Here is a 23531-nt window from a genome sequence, read left to right as displayed (position 1 = left end):
ATTATTGGAAAATAAGAGAAGTTGTTACAACGCTTTTGTGAAAATACGATATTAAACCAACTTATTTCAGCAGATCAATAGTTTTTTTTCGTGATTACACCCGTAGTTATCATATATTTTAAGATTTTATGGTCTAAGGCAAGGATATGGGGATGCAACCCCGTTTAAATTATTGAAATACAATTAAATATCTTTATATTGTATGCTACAGAGTCATTGTACATTTATATCTATGGGTTTTATTAACAATAGCTTTAGCATTATCGGGTTTATTATTTAAGTATATGTATTTTTCATATCAGTATAGGATGCTATTGTAAATATTGTACTTACCTATTGACTTATTTTTTTTTTATACTACGTCGGTGGCAAACAAGCATACGGCCCGCCTGATGGTAAGCAGTCTCCGTAGCCTATGTACGCCTGCCTTTTAGGCCTACTTACAGAATATTTTTTTGAATCTTGAGCAGGCTCATTTCAAAGTAGATTTGCTAGCTTACTCTAACATGACAAGGAACTCAAATCTCTTACGACGCCATAATGACGCTATTGATATATAGTCTCGGTTACAAATTCATTTACTTTAAAAGACACTGCATCTACTTAATCTTTCTGGTTTAACCCATTGGTTGACTGGTAGAGAATGCCTTAAGGCATTAAGTCCGCCATTTGTACCTTCATGTATTGTGCAATAAAGATTAAATAAATAAATAAATGAGTAATGTACAGAATGCCATTCTTTATCAAAAGGTAATCCTGAATACTGATTCATTCTGCGCATCCGAATCATCCGATCGCTTCTTTGAAAGCTGCCACTCATATTGCAGCGGCCGCTAGCTTTGAGCAATGAAATGCCAATCCGGCTGACGCACTGATTGCATCGACGGATCCATATTCTAAAACCATCGTAGATCTTTGTAGTCGACTGAAGCGTTAACGAAGGCCGGGTGTTTTCCTCTACAGGTCATTCTTAACCGATTCTCGTGCAATTTTGTGACCAGATTCTATGATTAAATAGTTTTTTTTTGTCATACGAGATTTTAGAAATTTTTCAGAATGCAAAATTGGCATAGAGGACTTAAGCGCCTTTAGCGTCTATGGCGCCTAAGACCATTGTGGGTTCAGTGTGATAACGACTCAACCAACTAAGTATTTTTCAAATTGTAGTTTCTTAGTTCATTTTAAATATATATTTTTATAAGAACTGGCCAAGAGCATGTCGGGTTACGTTCAGTGTAGGGTTTCAATGGTATCTGTGACGTATAGGCTCCGTTGCGTACTGGGTGGGGAAATAAAACACAGTAATTGGTACCCATGTACGCTGCACCCGACCCGCCGCTTCGGCGGCTCTCAACGGAATGCCGGCGGCGGGTAGTTACATCGCACTGTTTACTGTGAAATCGTCACAGTTTTTTTTTTTACGGCCCGCCTGATGGTAAGCAGCCTCCGCAGCCTATGTACGCCTGCCACTCCAGAGGAGTTATATGCGCGTTGCCGACCCTAAACCCCACTCCTCGTTGAGCTCTGGCAACCTTACTCACCGGCAGGAACACAACACTACGAGTAGGGTCTAGTGTTATTTGGCTGCTGTTTTCTGTAAGGTGGAGGTACTTCCCCAGTCGGGCTCTGCTCTAGATCTGGAATGACATCCACTGGCTGTGCCCTACCACACAAAGCGAGATGACATTCACAATGCCCATACCTCTCTTTTGGACGTAGTTTAAGGACGTACCCGGGTCCAACGTAACAGTATCCTTCCGTTACAATAGGCAGCCTTGCACGGATGCTATTACTTGATATTAACTATTTCCATAAAAAGCAAAAGGGAGTATCTTCGCAGCACTTATACTAGAAGAAAATACTGTTTTGCAAAACAAAAACGCCTTAACTGATCACGTTCGCTGTAGTTGTTATTATGAATGTGAAATGAATTTCAACGGCCACTAGCTTTGTGTAGCCGGAACGAGGGGGATTTATCAGTTAAATAATTTAAGTGTAACAAATTGATAGTAAAATAAAGTTAATGTTAGATTTAACGATAATTTTTATTTTTAAGACCAAATATGTTTGTTAGAGAAATTTTATCCTGAATAATAATACTATCGATTAGTATAATAAAATAGGAAGTGTTTGTTTTTTTTTTAATTTTAGTTGGTTCGAGTCCCGGGCAAGGCAAGCGAGTTTTAGAAAATCTTGTAATGCAGTTTTGTTTCTTTTTAAAAATAAAGGAATGTCTCCTTTAAGTAAAATGAGCCAACTTAAGGATTTAAGGTAGTTTACCTCCAGGGCCCGACTTATCTTTCCACACTGTATAGGTTATACTGAATAAATTTTACTATGGAGACGATCCCGAAAACGATTTTTTTTTGTCGAGATTTCAGGGTTGACTCCATTGTAAGAGTTGTTTAATATGACGTACATATTCACACCTCAGAATATTGTCAGTCAACCAAATCACTTTCGGCCCGATTCGAAGAATGATCAAGACACATTTAAGATCTTGAAAAGATCCTTATAAGATCGAAAACAAAACGACATGTAAAATTTACGTTTATTTCGATTCTGCTGTGATCCCAGTAAGATTTATCTACGATATTTCTAACGTCAAAGTGACCTGGTTGCCCGAATCGCGCTACTTCTATCAATTATATGACTTATAAAAGATATCTAAATGAGAACTTATCTAAACCAGAAGTTATCGTTATCGTATCTCATTCTTCGAATCGGGCCGTTAGTATATTTTTATGTGGGTAGCTGGTAAATAATGATGCCAATATTTTTTTGTAAGAAGAAGAAATTAAAATGGGTGAAAAAACACCTTAAAAAATCGGGTTCCGTCCTATTCTTGACGAACTTCCAGCGGAATATGCATCCAACTCGCAAATTAATTACTTATGCAAGTCGTTCAGATAGTGACTTCTTGAAATATAATGCATAATTTTATTGAAGTCTCTGGGCCAGTGCTAGCCACTGCTGCAAAATTACTAAATACCTTTGGCACTGTTATTAAATTTAAAGCTACGGTGGAAACAGTCCCTCAAACTTCACGGGGAAGATTCTTTTGCTAAAAGTAATTTATTTTATGTAATAAAGTGCTTGAAGAAGAGGTTTATTTGGGTATGTTCGTTCGTTTTACGAATATATTATTACATTACTAATAATATTATATTTGCCTAAAGGTTGACTGGTAGAGAATGCCTTACGGCATTAAGTTCGCTTATTGTACAGTGTGTTTTCTTATGTGCAATAAAGATTAAATAAATAAATAAATAAAAGAGTAATGTACAGAATGCCATTCTTTATCAAAAGGTAATCCTGAATACTGATTCATTCTGCGCATCCGATCGCTTCTTTGAAAGCTGCCACTCATATTGCAGCGGCCGCTAGCTTTGAGCAATGAAATGCCAATCCGGCTGACGCACTGATTGCATCGACGGATCCATATTCTAAAACCATCGCAGATCTTTGTAGTCGACTGAAGCGTTAACGAAGGCCGGGTGTTTTCCTCTACAGGTCATTCTTAACCGATTCTCGTGCAATTGTGACCAGATTCTATGATTAAATAGTTTTTTTTTGTCATACGAGATTTTAGAAATTTTTCAGAATGCAGAAATTGGCATAGAGGACTTAAGCGCCTTTAGCGTCTATGGCGCCTAAGACCATTGTGGATTCAGTGTGATAACGACTCAACCAAGTATTTTTCAAATTGTAGTTTCTTAGTTCATTTTAAATATATATTTTTATAAGAACTGGCCAAGAGCATGTCGGGTTACGTTCAGTGTAGGGTTTCAATGGTATCTGTGACGTATAGGCTCCGTTGCGTACTGGGCGGGGAAATAAAACACAGTAATTGGTACCCGTGTAGGTATCAGCGTAATTCGTCCCATTCGTTTTTCGTTCATTTCTTATGTTCGTCTCATTCTGTGTTCGTCACTCATTCTTTATTCGTCTCGATCGCTATATCTCCCTATCGTCTTAAGTCCAATTATGTAGGCTGTCTCTTTCTTAATAAGTTTTTTTCGTTTTTCGTCACGGTCTTCCTAGGACTATGTCTTTGTTTGTGTCTCGCGTTTTTGGTATCATTCGCACTTTATCTTTAGTCACTTTCGTTATTCGTCTCACTCTTTTTTTTGTCTTTAGTGGTAACTCGTTCCGTTCTTTTTGGGCACGTTCGCTAATCATCTTGACAAATGCCAATTCTAACAACTTGAAATTCGAGCGGAATTATCATTGAGTGGCCAGTAATATTAAAGACGCAGATTGTATAACTAGAGTCAGACCTCGTTAGCATAAGAAATGAACAAAAACGAATGGGACGAATTACGCTGATACCCCCGTGTATGATACCCCCGTGTACGCTGCACCCGACCCGCCGCTTCGGCGGCTCTCAACGGAGTGCCGGCGGCGGGTAGTTACATCGCACTGTTTACTGTGAAATCGTCACAGTATCCTTCCGTTACAATAGGCAGCCTTGCACGGATGCTATTTGTTGATATTAACTATTTCCATAAAAAGCAAAAGGGAGTATCCTCGCAGCACTTATACTAGAAGAAAATACTTTTTTCAAAACAATAACGCCTTAACTGATCACGTTCGCTGTAGTTGTTATTATTAACTCATTCACTGCCAACGTTTTCGTAGCGCTACACGCCTAGCCGATTCTAGCGTTTTCTCGCTTTGTAGAGGAAAGCGACTACGAACAGAGCGCCCGCCGAGCGAATTCAATGTGTCTAATATAATGCTTATGATTTTTTTTTAATATTATATGGGTCTATGGCTCAAAAGTTAAAAACGAGGACACATCTTATTTTTCTCTTACTTAAAATTGATTTTATAAGACTCCTATTCATTTTGAAGATTTATCGATATTAGGATAGGGAGCGTGCATGAACTGTAGGAGGGCAGCACAGGAGCCGTCAGATTTTTGGCGCGAGGCGTAAAATCTGACGTTTATTGTTCCGATGTAGCCCACAAGATGGCAGAACCTACTATGCACAAGAAAACACGTAACGTGTAAATGTACATGTATATCGTTCCGATTCAGGCCACAAGACGGCAGACCCTCCAACGCGCACGGTCCCTATATGGCTTAGGCGATAAAAAACATCCCCTCTTTACGTAATTGATTTATATACCCATGCCAAGTTGCAGTTTTCTAGTACTTACGTAGTATTCGGACGGTCAAACAGAGATAAACATGGCCCAACTATGATCTAATCAAGTTATCACTGACAACTGTTCACATGTCTACATGGACTGAATATATATTATCATGGGAAACAATGCTTGTAATTTAAGATCTTATATTACCATATGTTCATTGTGAATAAACGATTTCATTTCATTTCATTTCATTTCAAGGGTTCCTAGTTGACTATCGACCCTAAAAAACGACCATACGTGCTAATATTTATTTATTTATTTAATCTTTATTGCACATAAGAAAACACACTGTACAATAAGCGAACTTAATGCCGTAAGGCATTCTCTACCAGTCAACCTTTAGGCAAATATAATATTATTAGTAATGTAATAATATATTCGTAAAACGAACGAACATACCCAAATAAACCTCTTCTTCAAGCACTGTATTACATAAAATAAATTACTGTTAGCAAAAGAATCTTCCCCGTGAAGTTTGAGGGACTGTTTCCACCGTAGCTTTAAATTTAATAACAGTGCCAAGGGTCTCGACGACCGGTTTGGCCTAGTGGGTAGTGACCCTGCCTACGAAGCTGATGGTTCCGGGTTCAAATCCTGGTAAGGGCATTTATTCGTGTGATGAGCATGGATATTAGTTCCTGAGTCATGGGTGTTTTCTATGTATTTAAGTATTTATAAATATTTATATATTATATATATCGTTGTCTAAGTACCCTCAACACAAGCCTTATTGAGCTTACTGTGGGACTTAGTCAATTTGTGTAATAATGTCCTATAATATTTATTTATTTATTTATTTATTTAGTAATTTTGCAGCAGTGGCTAGCACTGGCCCAGAGACTTCAATAAAATTATGCATTCTATTTCAAGAAGTCACCATCTGAACGACTTGCATAATTAATTTGCGAGTTGGATGCATATTCCGCTGGAAGTTCGTCAAGAATAGGACGGAACCAGACTTTTTAAGGTGTTTTTTCACCCATTCTAATTTCTTCTTCTTACAAAAAAATATTGGCATCATTATTTACCAGCTACCCACATAAAAATATACAAACAGCCCGATTCGAATAATGAGATACGATAACGATAAGTTCTGGTTTAGATAAGTTCTCATTTAGATATCTTTTATAAGTCATATAATTGATAGAAGTAGCGCGATTCGGGCAACCAATGTTACTTTGACGTTAGAAATATCGTAGATAGATCTTATTGGGATCACAGCGGAATCGAAATAAACGTACATTTTACATGTCGTTTTGTTTTCGATCTTATAAGGATCTTTCCAAGATCTTAAATGTGTCTTGATCATTCTTCGAATCGGGCCGAAAGTGATTTGGTTGACTGACCATATTCTGAGTTGTGAATATGTACGTCATATTAAAAAACTCTAAAGTCCCGGATAGACGTGCGAGTAAGTTCGCGAACTTAAGGCTCGACGACCTTTTTCGCTCGTGTGTCAGCCTAAGTACGTGTACTTTACAAGCAAAAAAAGTCGTCAAGCCATAAGTTCGCAAACTTACTCGCCCGTCTATCACCCACTTTACAATGGAGTCAACCCTGAAATGTCGACAAAAAAAAATCGTTTTCGGGATCGTCCCCATAGTAAAAGTTATTCAGTCTTTCTTCCTAGCGTTGTCCCGGCATATTGCCACGGCTCAAGGGAGCCTGGGGTCCGCTTTGACAACTAATCCCAAGATTTGGCGTAGGCACTAGTTTTTACGAAAGCGACTGCCATCAGACCTTCCAACCCAAAGGGTAAAACTAAGCCTTGTTGCGATTAGTCCGGTTTCCTCACGATGTTTTCCTTCACCGAAAAGAGACTGGTAAATATCAAATGATATTTCGTACATAAGTTCCGAAAAACACATTGGTACGAGCCGAGGTTTGAACCCGCGACCTCCGGATTGCAAGTCGCACGCTCTTACCGCTAGGCCACCAGCGCTTCAAAAAGAAAAAAGAAAAAAGTTATTCAGTATGACCTATATATTAACCCTCTGAATATGTTCAGACATAACAAAAACTCTGACTGTGCTTCATTATTTAACAGTTACCTCTGTGCTTCCCTTCGTTTAATTATTCAAGTAAGTTAAAAACACCAAACTCCTGTAAAAATCGCAAAAAAACTACTTTTAACGAACTAAAAGTCGCAAAGCTTGCGTACAAAGTTACAAGAACACTTTGTAAAAAGTTAATCCGTTATCTTTTCGAGGTCAACTGCCATGGGTTGGGTTTTAGCTTTTTATGTTGATTTGACTGTAGAGATGACTTTTGGGCACGCCGGAGCTAAATTAGCTCCATTTATTTTCAATACAAAAAGCTTGTAAATGTAATTATGTAATTATTTGTAAGATCTTTTGTCAAAATGTGTCAAGTAATAACAATTTAAGTTTTAAAATGATTAAATGTGACGTTATCTATGGATGACTTAATAAGCGATTCTAATAGTACAAAGCAATTTATTATTGCTGGCGATATTAATATCGATATACTTTCAGATGATGTGCATAGTGCAAATATTTCAGAATATTTATGTCTCATGAATGAACACGGTTTAGCGTCAGCCATAACTAAACCCACCAGAGAACGCGCTTGCTTAGACCATATCTTTGTCAGATCCAAATTTAAAGTAGTGGGCATGGTGTGCGACACAGACATTACAGATCACAAGATGGTCGCTGTTGGAATCACCTCAACGAAATCCCGGCCGGCAGTCCTAAATAGGCGCCGATCACTTACCGACTTTGATGGTGTTGCGGCTGAACTATCTGTAGTCAATTGGGCTCCGGTTTTAGAAGCTGACGATACGAATCTGGCCCTTGAATTATTTATGACAACCTTCAAATCTGTAGTTGAAAATAACACGCGGGAAGTTATTCTTAGTAGAAAAAAGTTTACGTTAAAACCATGGATGACGCCAGGGCTGCTTCGATGTGCTCGGCATCGAGACAGATTACACCTAAAGGCCAGGCAAAATCCAAATGACGAATTTTCAAAAGTAACTTACAACCGGTACAAAAATTACTTTAACAACCTTCTAAGAAAGCTAAAACACGAATATGAACAAAGCCTTCTCTTGATCCACAACAAGGACCCCAAGAGGTTATGGAGTACGATAAGAAATATATGCAACATTCCAAAGAAACCGACTCAACACCCGGACCTAGTTGACCCTAGTGACCCCAAGCAGTCTTTGGATAAGTGCAACCACGTCTTCTCGTCGGCAGGAAAAAAGCTTGCAGATAAAATCTTTGCTCAAACTGGGGAATCTGAGGGGACTTTAGCTGCCAAAGTCAACATAGGAGAAAGTCCTTCCGAATCCTTCTTCATGCATCCGACAAATGCCAGCGAAATCAAGAATATCATTTCGCAGCTCAAAACAAATAGTGCACCGGGCCTAGATGGTATGGGCAGCGACCTGATAAAGTCTGTTGGTCACTTAATATTGCAACCATTAACGCATATCTATAACCTAAGTTTAGGTTCAGGTCAATTCCCAGAGCAGTGGAAGATAGCATCTATCACCCCTGTATATAAGGATGGAGCTAAGAACGAACCTAGCAACTATAGACCTATATCGCTACTTAGTGTTCTTTCGAAGATGCTGGAGAAACTAGTCAATATCAGACTCGTAAAATACCTTGAAAGGAGCGGAGTGCTTTCGGAGAGACAATTTGGCTTTAGGGCACACAGGTCCACTGAAGATGCAATCTCACTCTTGGTCAATGTAATATCTTCAAACCTGGATAATAACATAAATTGTATCGGCGTTTTCTTGGACCTGGCCAAGGCTTTAGACACTGTGTCTAGACCAATACTTCTTAAAAAGCTTGAGAAAATGGGGATTCGGGGCGTGTCCCTGGCCTGGTTCGATAGTTATCTATCAGAAAGAAGTCAACTGGTTAAAGTGGATTGCCACAGCAGCGGTCTGGATAAAGTCGATTTCGGGGTCCCGCAGGGGAGCGTGCTTGGGCCTACACTATTCTTAATCTACATTAACGATATTCATAAAATTTCCCTCCCCCAAGCTGAAATAATCTGCTATGCCGATGACACAGTGATTCTTTTTAAAGGCGATACTTGGGAGAGTGCTTTTGCTGCAGCAGAAAAGGGTATGAGTAGCGCCGCTTGTTGGTTTCGAGATAACCTACTGACCTTAAATAGTAAAAAGACTAAATTCTTGTGTTTTCATAAATCTGCCGCTTCCAGTCCCACTAATTCTACAAATCTAATCAAAATTCATAATTGCAACAATGTCAGTAACTTAGCATGTTCTTGTGAAGTCATATGTCGTTCCAACTCTATCAAATATCTTGGCTTAGTTATAGACGAAAACTTAAATTTCAAATCCCATATCAACTGTCTCTCCAATAGGATTAGGAAAACGATGTATATATTTAAGAAACTTCGACATTCCGCGAACATGAGCCTTTTAAAAAATACATACATCTCTCTATGTCAGTCTCTAATTACATACGCCATTGGAGTATGGGGCAGTGCTGCAAAGACGTCAATCTTAATGGCTGAAAGAGCCCAACGTTCGGTCTTAAAGGTAATGCTCAAAAAGCCCTTCAGATATCCGACAAACAGCCTCTACCAGGAAGCTAAAGTACTGACAGTCCGCCAGCTTTACATACATAAAGTCTGTCTCTCGATTCATAAACGCGCTGCTAAATCCGAATATTACTCGAAATTACTATCTAAACGCGTATTCAAGTTGCCTGTTCCGAGGGTTAACACTGCTTTTGGGAGACGTTTTGGCGACTTCCTCTGCTCTTCGATTTACAACATGGCCGTAAAGTTTCAGAGCGAATTAATTAATTGCACTGTGCATGTAGCCAAAAGGTTACTCTTCAACTGGTTGTTGTCACTTGATTATAGCGAAACTGAGACATTACTCCTAAGAATTGTTTAACATTAACTTTATTAATTATATAGAATAAACTTGACTACAAGATTAGTATAGAACCGAAGCTATAAAGAATGAAGCATTAGATAAATAGTTAAAAACTGAAAATTGCATGTATCAACTTAGGTATAAACCTGAATGTCATATTTATTATATAAAAATAAATTTTCGTTTTTCGTTGACTTGCATGACATTTATATGTACTTCTGGTCTCCCGCGATACAGGCCTAACCTAGTGCGGGGACTCCTGGAAACTCTGTTGTCAATCTAGTTATGCACCAACTCTTAAAAACAACCGCTGTATACTTTTTCTGTGTCCTTTCTTGTGCAATAAACATATTTTTTATCTTTTATCTTTTATCTATGAAAAGGGACCTTATTGTCGGTGGCGCTTACGCCATTATCAACGATGCTCCCATATTATAAACAACGCCGCGCTACGCAGTGCGGCGTAAGCGCCATCGACAATAAGGTCCATTTTCATAGATAATGTCACAAATTATTTATAAAAAAAATACAAAATAATAACAAAATACTAATAATTTATAGTACGAAAGTGAGTAAGTATTAAAAATGATAATGAATTGTATTTTACTTACGCATACATAAAGTGCGTCACAATCAGTGTTTGGCGTACACTATCTATCTTATACGTACCTGTGGTGTAAAGGGAACGTGCATTCACTGCAGGAGGCAGCACAGGATCCCTCTGTTTATTGCCACGAAGTGTAAATGTCAAGAAGCTTCAAATGTAGCCCACAAGATAGCAGACAATGCATAAGAAAACGTACGTGACCTGTAGAGGGCAGCACTTGCTTTGGCGTGAAGTATCAATGTACAGTTTAAGTTTACGATTCAAGCCATAAGATGGCAGACCCTCCATTGCGGACGTCTCTATACGTACCTATAGCATCAGGTGTTCCGCGTCCACAAAATTGGCAAGCCGGCGGCTATCGAGTTACACGCAGGCATCGCCACTAGACAGTAATCTCAGACTAATTAGTTATACTTTAAGATGCTGTTCTAGTGTATGGAACCCTCAGTATAAATACCACGAAGATAAAATATAAATAATTCAGAAACTCCGTTTTCTTCCGACATATGAGGATTGACTAATTTTTTCAAATTAACTTCTTTAGTGAAGCGCCGGTGGATTTCAGATCTACTCTTGCTACACAAAATATTAAATCGAATCATTGAATCTCCCGAACTTATAGCACAAACGCAATCGTTTTTTGTATGGAAATCGAACCACCTTAAAACTTACCGAACTAACATTTGATCTCACAGCACCATACCCATAATATGCAGGGAACATAACAACTTATTCAAAGCCTCCCAAGTCGACATATTATCTTTAAATAAATAAATAATAATAGGTAAATAAAAATGATTTATTTCAGACTAAAGGTCCTTACATGGTTAGTAAACAACAAAAACAAATCTTATTACTAGTGTTAGTACAATATAATATAAAATAGAACTAAAACTAAAACCTTATCAGTGGCCGCATTCAGTCTCTGCCAACGATTGAGCATTTTCGCGTTCCATAAACACGCTCAGAATGCTGTCGGGGCTGCCGCGCAGGCGACGCATCTGTGAGGCGCACCTCTTGCGTATTATCGCCGCAAAGCTGTCAATTTGTGCCTCCGCAAACATACCAGAGGCACTACAAAATTAAATCAAAGTAGTCGTAAGAATGTTTCTTGTATAAAAACGCTAGCTGCATGTAAGTGAAGTACTAAATATAAGTATCTTATATTACTCTATACTTAGGTTTGAATTGATCAAATATAAATAAATAAATAAATAAATAAATATTTTAGGACATTATTACACAAATTGACTAAGTCCCACAGTAAGCTCAATAAGGCTTGTGTTGAGGGTACTTAGACAACGATATATATAATATATAAATATTTATAAATACTTAAATACATAGAAAACACCCATGACTCAGGAACAAATATCCATGCTCATCACAAGAATAAATGCCCTTACCAGGATTTGAACCCGGGACCATCAACTTCGTAGGCAGGGTCACTACCCACTAGGCCAAACCGGTCGCCAAATATATATGACGTATTAACACATGTAGTGTTTACCCATATTTGGATAGACACTTACTCATGGATTTGACTTTTAATCTGTAGGTATTTTATGTAGTGTTGTATCTGTTTGTAAACCTTAAATAAATAATACATACAAGAAACCTTCCAATTAAATCAATTATCCTGTCTATCTGAACTGCCTCGTTATCCCCGTGTGTGTCGTAACTAACTTTTAGGCCTAAGATAAATAACACCTCGTCGCGGTTATTATGTCTCCTGGGAGACAGCTAGTTTTCTGGAGAAATGACGCCAAATGAAGTTCGGGGGGCCTATTAGGGCCGTGGTTATCGTGCAATAAAGGTATGATAAAAAATACGGCAATTTTTAACACCGCTTGCTCCAATATTCGTACGTACAGTAAAAATATGTATACACGACCTTATTGCCTATATATTAATGTAGCGTGTACATAATTTTGTCACTTTGTCCGTATCGATATTTAATACCTTGACTGTATTCGTAATAAAAACAACAAACAAGTTACAATTCTTGGAAAATACAACGAAGGTTATCCGAAAACCGTGGTTTCTACTTTGCATTATAATTGAAACCGTTGGAAACCTGTTGTGATTCGTAAAATTACTCCCCGCTATACAAGTCAACACGTTGACAAAACGCTCAGGCATAACCTCTTTTGTTTTACACCCCTCTGTAATTAAAATGCCTTAGAAACTCGCTTTCAATTATTTCCTTTCCAATAACAATTCTTATTTAAAGTTTCATAATATTTTTAGTGGACATTCCATTTTTAGGGTTCCGTAGTCAACTAGGAACCCTTATAGTTTCGCCATGTCCGTCTGTCTGTCTGTCTGTCCGAGGCTTTGCTCCGTGGTCGTTAGTGCTAGAAAGCTGAAATTTGGCATGGATATATAAATCAATAAAGCCGACAAAGTCGTACAATAATATCTAAAAAAATATTTTTTTAGGGTACCTCCCCTACACGTAAAGTGGGGGTGAAAATTTTTTTTGCTTCAACCCTATAGTGTGGGATATCGTTGGAAAGGTCTTTCAAAACTAATAGGGGTCTTCAATAAACATTTCTTGATAAAGTGAATATATTCGGAGATAATTGCTCCGAAAGAAAAAAAAAAAGTGTCCCCCCCTCCAACTTTTGAACCATAGGTCCAAAAAATATGAAAAAAATCTTAGAAGTAGAGCTTAAGAAAGACATTAAATGAAAACTATAGCGGATATGATCAGTTTAGCTGTTTTTGAGTTATCGCAAAAAGTTTCCCCTTCATAGTAAAAAGACGTACACCCACAGTTTATCCCTTGGTTAACAATCTACCATACTTTAAACTCCAGTTTAGCTTATTGTGACGGAAGAGTAACTACGGAACCCTACTCTGAGCATGGCCCAACATGCTCTTGGCCGGTTTTATATTTATTTATATTTACGTTATTCTAAAATCATTTGCGACAGCTAATTTAAAATATACAAAATAAGTGGTAAGTTATTTTAAGGGGTTCTTATTAACCTAAATCTTAACTATACTTTATCATATTTAGTAATAAAGTAACCCTTTTGGATTCCGTAATCGGGTAACAAAGAGGTAAAGCGTTGAATGAAGCGACTACAAACTCACATTTTGTAGTGAAACTTCTTATGCGACTTCCAACAAGGTTGCGTTAAACGTTTAACGCTATAATCGGTAACATAAAGTATAAGAGTTTGTGATGAGTAAATTCAGCCTCAGCCGGTTCCATGGTGTAATGGTTAGCACTCTGGACTCTGAATCCAGCGAGCCGAGTTCAGATGTCGTTGGAACCTGACTTTTTGTATTTTTTCTTGTTATATTTTCTATTATTTAGGATTTTTTTTTCATATATATATATTATATAAGCCATACCTCTTAATATTTTAGAGCATTATTTTCATCTCCACATTACGAAGTTTCACTTCTTCCGCGCGGAGGGACTCCACGCATATATTTGACCGAAGCGTAGCGTAGGTCTACGTTTTGACTCGCGCAATCTGCTTTCGTATGTCCGGATGTTCTCCTCTACAGGTCGCAATTCTCAACCGATTCGCGTGAAATTTTGCGACCATATTCTATGATCAAATAGAATTTTTTTGTCGATCCACTTTTTGGATTTTTTTCAAAATGGCGGAGTCATGGTACGTCGCGCCTAAACAAATAGCCGTTTCGATATCATAAGAGTTTCCTCCTTGTGAGACATGGTTACAGAGTGATTTGCGAAAAATTCAGATATTTTAGAACGCTGGTTTAGGGGGTATTTAGGTATTTAGGTTTTAATCGAGAATTAGTAGCCTAATTTCACCGTGTCACATATATCAATTCGTGGCTCAATTGGAATACACTAGCTTTACAATCATGAGGTTCCGGGCTCAAACCCCGAACAATGAAATCTTTTTTTTTTTTTTTTGCACTTTAATTTCCTATTTTTTATTGACTAAGCTTTGTAACAGGGAGAGAGAAGAGGACCCTGGATCTATTCCCTGAATTGTAACATTTTGTATTTTTTTGTATTAAAATTTCGTATTGTTGATCAAGCGAGCACGAAGCGCGAGCAAAGCGTATTCGTTTCAGTTTTACTGTCTGAACTTTTTTTACAGCCGTTAAAGTTCAAGGAGACGAGTTTTAAAAAAATCTGAGCAGTTTTTGCATTCAGATTAATTTATCAATTATGGCTTTGCTATAGAGACGTAGTTGTAGATTGGAATATTGATATTATATTAGGAATAGAAGTTTAAACGTAAATGTATGTTGTATTGCTTTAATAAATAAAAAATATATCATAGCTAAAAGAGGGAAACGGTTTTCTAACATATTTCCTGCGTGCAGTCGCCACAGAAAGTTTCGGTACGGTTCGTGGCATTCTTTTTGAAAATTTTGGTGCATATAGATTACTAAGAGCCAGCGATGCTTGCTATAATCTTGTCTACAAAAATTCAGGGCACAAATTTGCAGGAAAACAATGTTCCGAAGATTTATTATATATCTTCTGTTGATATTTTAGTCAAGGTATTCGATGTAGCAAAATGATGTTTTAGCGGATTAAATTGCCAAATCCTATAGAGATAAAACACTACAGAGTGAAGCTCTGATGGCCCTTCTTCTGCCGACGAAGATGGAGGTGGTTCTACTTTTACCATTTAGGGGATGACCGACTAATTGTGGGCGTTTGGAAAGGGAGTATTTTCTCTTTCCTTCCCATTTTTTAGGCGCTGGCAAAGAGAATTTGAAATGGAGGTGGATTGTCAAACAAAATTTTGTTGCTACAGTAAAATTGCTGCTATATCTTTCGACACATGATAAAAATTTGTACAACGCCATTTTACTTTCCTTTCCTTGATGATCTTTTTGATCCTTATTCATTTACTAATATATGTTAAATTAACAATTTTAACACATATTAGTGGTTAGTAGACCTAAAAGTGGCGCCATCTAATAGATAAAAGGCCAAATGTTTGACAGCATCGTTTCGAGCGATGGCACCATAACGTTCCAAAAGTTTTAATCATGTATCCAAAGATGGCAGTAAATTTACGTGTCTACAAAGTTTTCTTAATTAATAATTAATAAAAATTCCTTTTCCGTACGGGCTTTTTAAATTCTGATATACGAAAAAGTATCTATAAAAAATTAAGAGCAATTAACATTATTTAGAGGTCGCTATAAATGAAACAATACTGCTATACAAAATAGTATGAAAATAAATTGACCCATCAATAATTCTGTTTTGGAAATGTCTTTAAGGGCTCTTTATTCGTTTTATTTATTATTTATAAGTATGCTAAAAAAGATGGCAATCTTTTTTTTTTGTTTTAGGTAACTTTGCATTTTTTTATTTGTATGAGGATATTGCAAATCACAAAATCATAGCGACCACCTAATCATTCGCAAATGAGTTCAAATTTGGAACATAGATTACTGTTCTATGAAGGGAGCCATGTGAATATAAAATCCTTTCAACTTTTTTCTACATACAAAGTTGGACCATCCTATTCGGTAATTATGTTATTTTGTCAATTTAGTTTTTATAAATTCTTCTAAACAGCGCAGCCATACATTTATTCAGTTTTAAGGGCTCCTCTACACGATGGCCCAGCGTAGGCCAATCTAAGGGACGCAGCTATGCGGTGAAATGAGATAGCAATATCACTTGCTCCCTCTAACGCAGTGGTTCCTAACCTTGTCAGTTCTGCCACCCCTATGACTAACTAGGGAACCCGATTTTACCCCTACTCCCAATAAATATCAATTCTCATCAATTCTTTCTTACAGGTCTAATTTCTGTTATATTTAATTGAGCTTATTACCTCCGTAAAATACCAGATTTACCACTACGGGGGTAGTTACCCTCAAGTTAGGAACCGCTGCTCTAACGCATAAATGCGCCCCTCGGACTTGCCTACGCTGGGCCATCGTGTAGAGGAGCCATAAGCTATGCTCGCGAGGTCTACAGCTCACAGAGCTACTAGTTTTTTTCTTTTCTTCTATTACACAACTATCGACATCGATAAAATAATGTTTCTAACACTAGCTAGATTGCAACAAAAGATTTTGGTTTTGCCGCGAAAATTCCGAGCTCATAGAATAACACAGTGTTATTCAAATCAAAAACGAAATTCAGAGATAGTAGGTAATTAGGTATCCAGTTTTTAATATCGCAAAATGTACGTTCTTATAATCATACGTCACCCTGACTTATGTCACGTGTGACTTTTTGCTGTCTAACTTTTGAAGTTGAAGCCTCCATAATTAACAATGAACTTAAGAAATTGTTACAATTTTCTTGATAGGCACTTAGGGACTCAGCTAAAGCTTTTGATGAAACAAACCTTGACATTAGGTACTTTTTACAATCAGTTTGAGGATTTACAATAAGTAGGATTTACAGTAATGAATCAAAGAAATAGAGCAAAAAATTTACATCGTTTGCTACCAACGGGCCTTTTAGAAGCGCTGGTGGCCTAGCGGTAAGAGCGTGCGACTTGCAATCCGGAGGTCGCGGGTTCAAACCCCGGCTCGTACCAATGAGTTGTTCGGAACTTATGTACGAAATGTTATTTGATATTTACCAGTCGCTTTTCGGTGAAGGAAAACATCGTGAGGAAACCGGACTAATCCCAACAAGGCCTAGTACCCTCTGGGTTGGAAGGTCAGATGGCAGTCGCTTTCGTAAAAACTAGTGCCTACGCCAAATCTTGGGATTAGTTGTCAAAGCGAACCCCAGGCTCCCTTGAGCCGTGGCAATATGCCGGGACAACGCTAGGAAGAAAGAAAAAAAAAAGTTACCAACGGGCCTTTTATTTTAAAATACGATAGTAATTTAAAAAAAGTGATTTTTTGATTATAGTCTCATTGCATCTCTTACGCACGGTTATACATAAGTATATAAAAATCAATGAATAAATATTATAGGAATATTCAGTTCTTACACAGTTTGGCTAAGTCCCACACAGTAAGCTCAAGAAGGCTTGTCTCGTGGATATGAGACAAAAACATACATAGTGCTGGTGGCCTAGCGGTAAGAGCGTGCAACTTGCAATCCGAAAGTCTCGGGTTCAAACCCCGGCTCATAGCAATGAGTTTTTTGGAACTTATGTTCGTAATAGTACACAAGGCCTAATTTACCCTCTGGGTTGGAAGGTCAGATGGCAATCGCTTTCGTAAAAACTAGTGCCTACGTCAAATCTTGGGGTTCGTTGTCAAGCGGACCCCAGGCTCCCATGAGCCGTGGCAATATGCCACACATGGCATGCAATATGGACAACGCGAGGAAGAAGAGACAAAAACATACATACCAAAAAAAAATTAAAATATACTTTCAAAAATACCAATCCGTTTTAGCCAAGGACAAGGTCGGTTTTAAAGAAAAAAAAATATTGGAAAAAAATAATGTGACGGCACGGAACCCTTGGAGCGCCATCCCGATTTGTACTAGTTCGGCTTTTTTTGGTGATTTGAATTGTAAGCATTTTATAAATAATAATAATTCAGCCTATATACGTCCCACTGCTGGGCACAGGCCTCCTCTCATGCGCGAGAGGGCTCGGGCTATAGTCCCCATGCTAGCCCCTTACACCTTTGAATTTCTTCGCAGATGCATTCCTCACCTCACGATGTTTTCCTTAACCGAAAAGCTAGTGGTAAATATCAAATGATATTTCGTACATAAGTTCCGAAAAACTCATTGGTACGATACGAGCCAGGATTTGAACCCGCGACCTCCGGATTGAAAGTCGGACGTCATATCCACTCGGCCACCACCGCTTCAAGCATTTTATACTTGAGTTTAAAGTATTACTTTTAGTTTTATGAAAATCTTTGAATATAAATACTTACTTTCTCTGATCAAATTTAATTATAATGAAGTACTTTAATTTAGGAAAGTGAACGTAATTTCTGGAATGCCAAATTCCACTTAGCCAACGCATTTACACCGAAATTAAACCCGTTTCGACTATATCTTCGAAATAATTGCGTAATTGAAATAAACTTGAATTGGGATACTAAAAATTGCCTATTTACTTATTTTATTTCGTATTGCTTCGTCGTTCAGTCATATCTATCGCTATCGCTATCGCACCCCTAAAAAAGATTATTAATAAAGTAACGGCCTCTTAACTAAGTGGGTAATTACCCTGCCTACCAAGCAGGAGGTCCGGGTTTTAAATCCTGGTACGGGCATTTATTTGTGCAAATATCACAGATATTTTTTCCCGAATAAAGGTGCGACCACACCGCAGCTTAAAAAACGGTCACGATACGGAATCGCAGTGACGCGTCGTATTATGCGTACCGTTTTTGACGCATGCTCCCCACACCGCTGCTTAAAATACGCTGACGCACCGTAAATTGATCTGCGTATTTTTCCCAAAAAATATTACACGGAGATCTTATGGCAGACACCACATCGGTGACGTAAAAGACTAAAGACGTAAAGTTTTGTAAACAGAAAAGATTCGCGTGAAACACGTCACTGCGATTCCGTACCGTCACCGTTTTTTAAGCAGCGGTGTGGGGAGCATGCGTCAAAAACGGTACGCATACGACGCGTCACTGCGATTCCGTATCGTGACCGTTTTTTAAGCTGCGGTCTGGTCGCACCTTAATGGATGTTTTTTTTTATGAATTTAAGTATTGATTTATCTTCTTTTTCTTCTTATTTAAGAGCTGTGCTCTCGTCGGTGGAGCAATCTCCAACTCATCCAGTCCTCTGCCAACTACTTAACCTTCTGGTATGACACGACCTGAACCTTTTCTTTTATTTGGTTGAAATATTTTCTTCTTGGTGTTCCTCTTCCTCTCTTTCCCTCTATTTTTCCTTTTATGATGTTCTTATTGATTTATATGTAGGTATCTATTATACATTGTCGGGCGGCGCTACTGTGCTCTTGTTTACATCGGTTCCGTAATATTCTTGTGTTTTAAAAATTACAAAGCGTATAAAACTACATAAGACAGTGATAATTGTGTAAAACAATTGACAGTGCTACTGTGAAAACGTTATACAACTTGTGAATGTCCTAACTACAGAGATATAAACAGAAAACCGACATCAGCAAAAGTGACAATTTAACCTTGAAAACGGAAGAAATATACTACAAAAAGAAGACTTACAACACGTGAAGTGAAATCTAGTGACAACTATCCCGAAAGAAGTGCAAAAGAAAAGTTCTCAGATAATTACTTTAAAAACATTTTAACCTCGAAAGCACGAATAACGGTATACAAACACGTTGTCACTAAGAAGTTTCTTGACCACAGCGCCATCTGTTGGCAAGTAGAAAATCAACGTGAACCAGCAGCATCAACGTTGAACCCAGGTTTCCCGCGTACGCGCACATTATCAGAAGATTCGGGTCATTATCGATAGAGGGCGTAAATATAAAAACAAACAATGGATCAGGTCCTACAAACTCTAAAAGATATCCAGCTGAACGTATCTAAACAAAAGCAAGATATGAAAGACATGGAGAATAATATTAAGGAATCTATAAATAACAATATCGATAGTAAATTTAAGTATATAGAGGAAAAAACAAAGAATTTGGAATTAAAGATCGAGCAACAACAAAAAACTATTGACATTTTAGACAAACAAATAAGAAGAAAAAACGTCATATTTTTCGGAGTCGAAGAAAAAGAAAAAGGCTACGAAAATTTACTTTCTATCGTTTTAGACATATTAAATAGAAATATGAAAATATCATGCAAAAAGTGGGAAATCGAAAATGTTATCAGAATGGGGAAAAATACGGGGAAAATCAGACCTGTGGCAGTCACAATAACAACTATGAGCCGAAAAATAGAGATACTTAAAAACAAAAAATCGCTTGAAAACACGGGAATCTACTTAAAAGAAGATTTCTCCCCTACCATATTACAAAAAAGAAAGGAATTACAGGAAACCTTGAAAAAAGAGAGAGACTCTGGGAAAAGAGTAGCTCTATACTACGACAAAATAATAGAATTAAAACCTCGCGGCTCAGGACCTCGCACACCCACCGAACGAAATATGAATAAGAGGTTTTTGTCTATTTCACCTGAAGAACCGGAGAAGAATCATCGAGGAGTCAACAACGAGACGACAAAACAAGCACCAAGCACAAGCAATATGAACCAAATACCAAAAAGAAATAAAATAAATATCGAGTCATATGTAACTCGAGAACCAAAAAATACAAATTCCAATTCGACTTTAAATAAGTAAAACTACTAACTCCGCCAAATAACAATTAGCAACGCCCGCCCCTCCAAAACGCACGCCAAAGCGAACAAGGCAAAAAAAAAAAAACATTAATATTCCCCAAGCCGGCTGGTCACCGTGGGGACAGCGACCACAACCCTTCAATTAAAAATAAAAGTAAAGACAAATAGTATTTAAAGACAGAGGATACAAATTGGAGGAGGCCTTTACCCAATAAAGTGGGGTTCCTTTACATAAATACAGAAACAAAAAACAAGTTTAAATATTTACTAACCAAATAAGCTTAAAGAAGAAAATAGATATTATTTAAAATAAATTTAGTAATAGCAGTATGTACAAAATAGAAAAAATAGAAAAATATTCCAAGTTTGTAAGTAATTGTTAAGGAAATAAAGAGGCTTTTTTATTTTTTTTATTTATTTTATTTATCTATTATACATATCATCGTCCAGTACCCATACCAAGCCTTATTGTGCTTACTGTGGAACTAGGTGGATTTGTGTAAGTTTGTCCCATAATATTTATATATAATTATTTATTTAAACGATTTGTTTTATATTTCCAGCGACTCCGACTTGTACGCGAGCGCAAGCGCGTCGCTTGGATCCTCCTGCTGCTTGCCATCCTTTTCGCACTCTGCTGGCTTCCCTACAACATCCTGCAACTCCTGATCGACGTGAACGCTGTGCAGGTGGATTCCGGTGCTTTGCTGATGCCGTACACTCTACTACTAGGTGAGTTATTCTGTGAGATATTTTGTTCACCAGTCTTCTGCCCTGCAGCATCCTCCAACTACGAATTTGATCGCCGTGCATGTTGAGTCTGGTGCGCTGCTCATTTCGTTCACACTACTGGTGATTGAGTAGTTCTTTTGCCTATATTGTTTACTCCTGGCTACCCTACAACATCCTGCAATTCCTGCAATTCGGTGAGTTTATCCACTCCATTGTTGCTGTGATTGGAACGTTCAATCCGTCATTCATTTTATCAAGGAGGCTGACAATGAGAATCACCCGTTTTTCGCTGCTGCAACGATACAGCAGTAAGACGTCAGCAATGCAGCTGTAATCGCAATCAGAATGTAACCTAATTTTAGCTTTTATCTATAAAAATTCCATGACGCTGGAACATATTAAAATCGGGAATTCGTCGTGCACTCACCGTAGACGCTGTTGTGGTTGAGGATCTTCTAAAGTGCGTACGTACGTGGGTATAACTTGGAGCGTGCAATGCCCAGCAAAGCAGAAAATAAAGCATGAATAGGCTTGCCTCAGCCTATCTCCAAACAGTCCACCAAAATATGAAGCATGCAAGCTGCTGTAGCAGCTCCTCTCATTGCTAAACCAAAATACATACTTAGGGCTTTCTACTTTTGACCATGCTGCGTTCTTGTGATACGGCTGTGGCTCTGGCTGAATCAGGACGAACGCTCCGCTGAAAACGCTGGACGCCCAGACCAGCAGTGAAGGTGTAGTCGCTGCTCTCGCAGCTGCTGGTGATGAGGTAACCTGACTAGATCGAAGGGCGCGCGATGGACGAGAACGGAAACCAATGAATGTCCTTTTAGCTACATGTATTTCTTACTAAACACACAATAGCACACTTATTCTATAACAGCAGCAGGAGTTGCAGGCGTACATAGGCTACGGAGACTGCTTACCATCAGGCGGGCCGTATGCTTGTTTGCCACCGACGTAGTATAAAAAAAACATATAACTAAGACTTTAACTAGTCCGACCAATCTTTCCTGGAGCCGCAGCGACTTGGAATACTAGGAAAATTAGGTTACTGAACAATGGCGGACATTACTGTCGGTGTCAGAGGTTAGATTTGATCTCTGAATGCCCTTCAAAGCAACCTGCGAGCCGCATCGTAACATATGAGTGAAGGACTGAATGAGTCAATCGAATACCGTTCAATTTTTACATTTTAATAAACTATAAACTTAGAATTGCGAGCGTTTGGCCGGAACATAAGTTTTTTTTAATAATTCTAAATTGTGGTGTTTCACAGGGCACGCAAACTCAGCAATCAACCCGATAGTATACTGCCTGATGACGCGCAACTTCCGGCGGTCGCTGCGCAAGCTGCTGTGCCACGACCCGGGTAACATACACTCTAGTACTCATTTCCATGTAAGTTAACAACGCGGCTTTTTTGTTTTACCCTGCCTGACTTGTTGGTACAGTATCGATATATAGGGTAGAGATGCGCAAAACGTTTCACTGAGTTGAAAAGATTGATTCATATCTTTCACTCGCTTAGATATATATCACTCATTTCGCTGAGTGGGTCTGTAGACCATATTGTTCACGAGTGAGGAGACAGACATGTCAATCAGTCAGATACACACAACCATAAGTGCGACCAAGATGGCAAATCACGCGTTACGATTCCGTCATGTTTCCCCGATTTTCTCTGAATTCTTTCGAGCCGCTCCGAAACTGTCGTTTCGCATAAGTATTGGCATCGTTTCACTTGTTTGGCTCGGCTCATTCGAATCATGAGTGGTAAAGAACGGGCAAACTAAGTAACACTGAGATAGATGAGTTACTGAGCGAGTCCACATCTTCAGTGAGTTGAAGAGTGAGTGAGTTCAATCAAAAGATATAGTTCATTTAAATCACTCACTCGTGAATATAGAATATAGAGTTATTCATGAGACGTTA

General features: G+C 38.2%; 1 protein-coding gene across 1 annotated transcript in view; it reads left to right on the top strand.

The window, feature by feature from the left end:
* LOC133519531 (gastrin/cholecystokinin type B receptor-like) overlaps positions 1–23531 on the top strand; it is a 142969-nt gene that overhangs the window by 114084 nt on the left and 5354 nt on the right. The window contains exons 6-7 of the mRNA XM_061853536.1: positions 21428–21596; positions 22876–22997. Coding sequence (XP_061709520.1) covers positions 21428–21596; positions 22876–22997 — 291 coding nt within the window. The remainder of the gene's footprint in view (positions 1–21427; positions 21597–22875; positions 22998–23531) is intronic.

This window comes from Cydia pomonella, chromosome 7, assembly GCF_033807575.1.
Source record: "Cydia pomonella isolate Wapato2018A chromosome 7, ilCydPomo1, whole genome shotgun sequence".
Classification (NCBI taxonomy): Eukaryota; Metazoa; Arthropoda; class Insecta; order Lepidoptera; family Tortricidae; genus Cydia; species Cydia pomonella.
The sequence above is the reverse complement of the archived record's forward strand: the minus strand, read 5'-3'. Positions and strand labels throughout refer to the sequence as shown.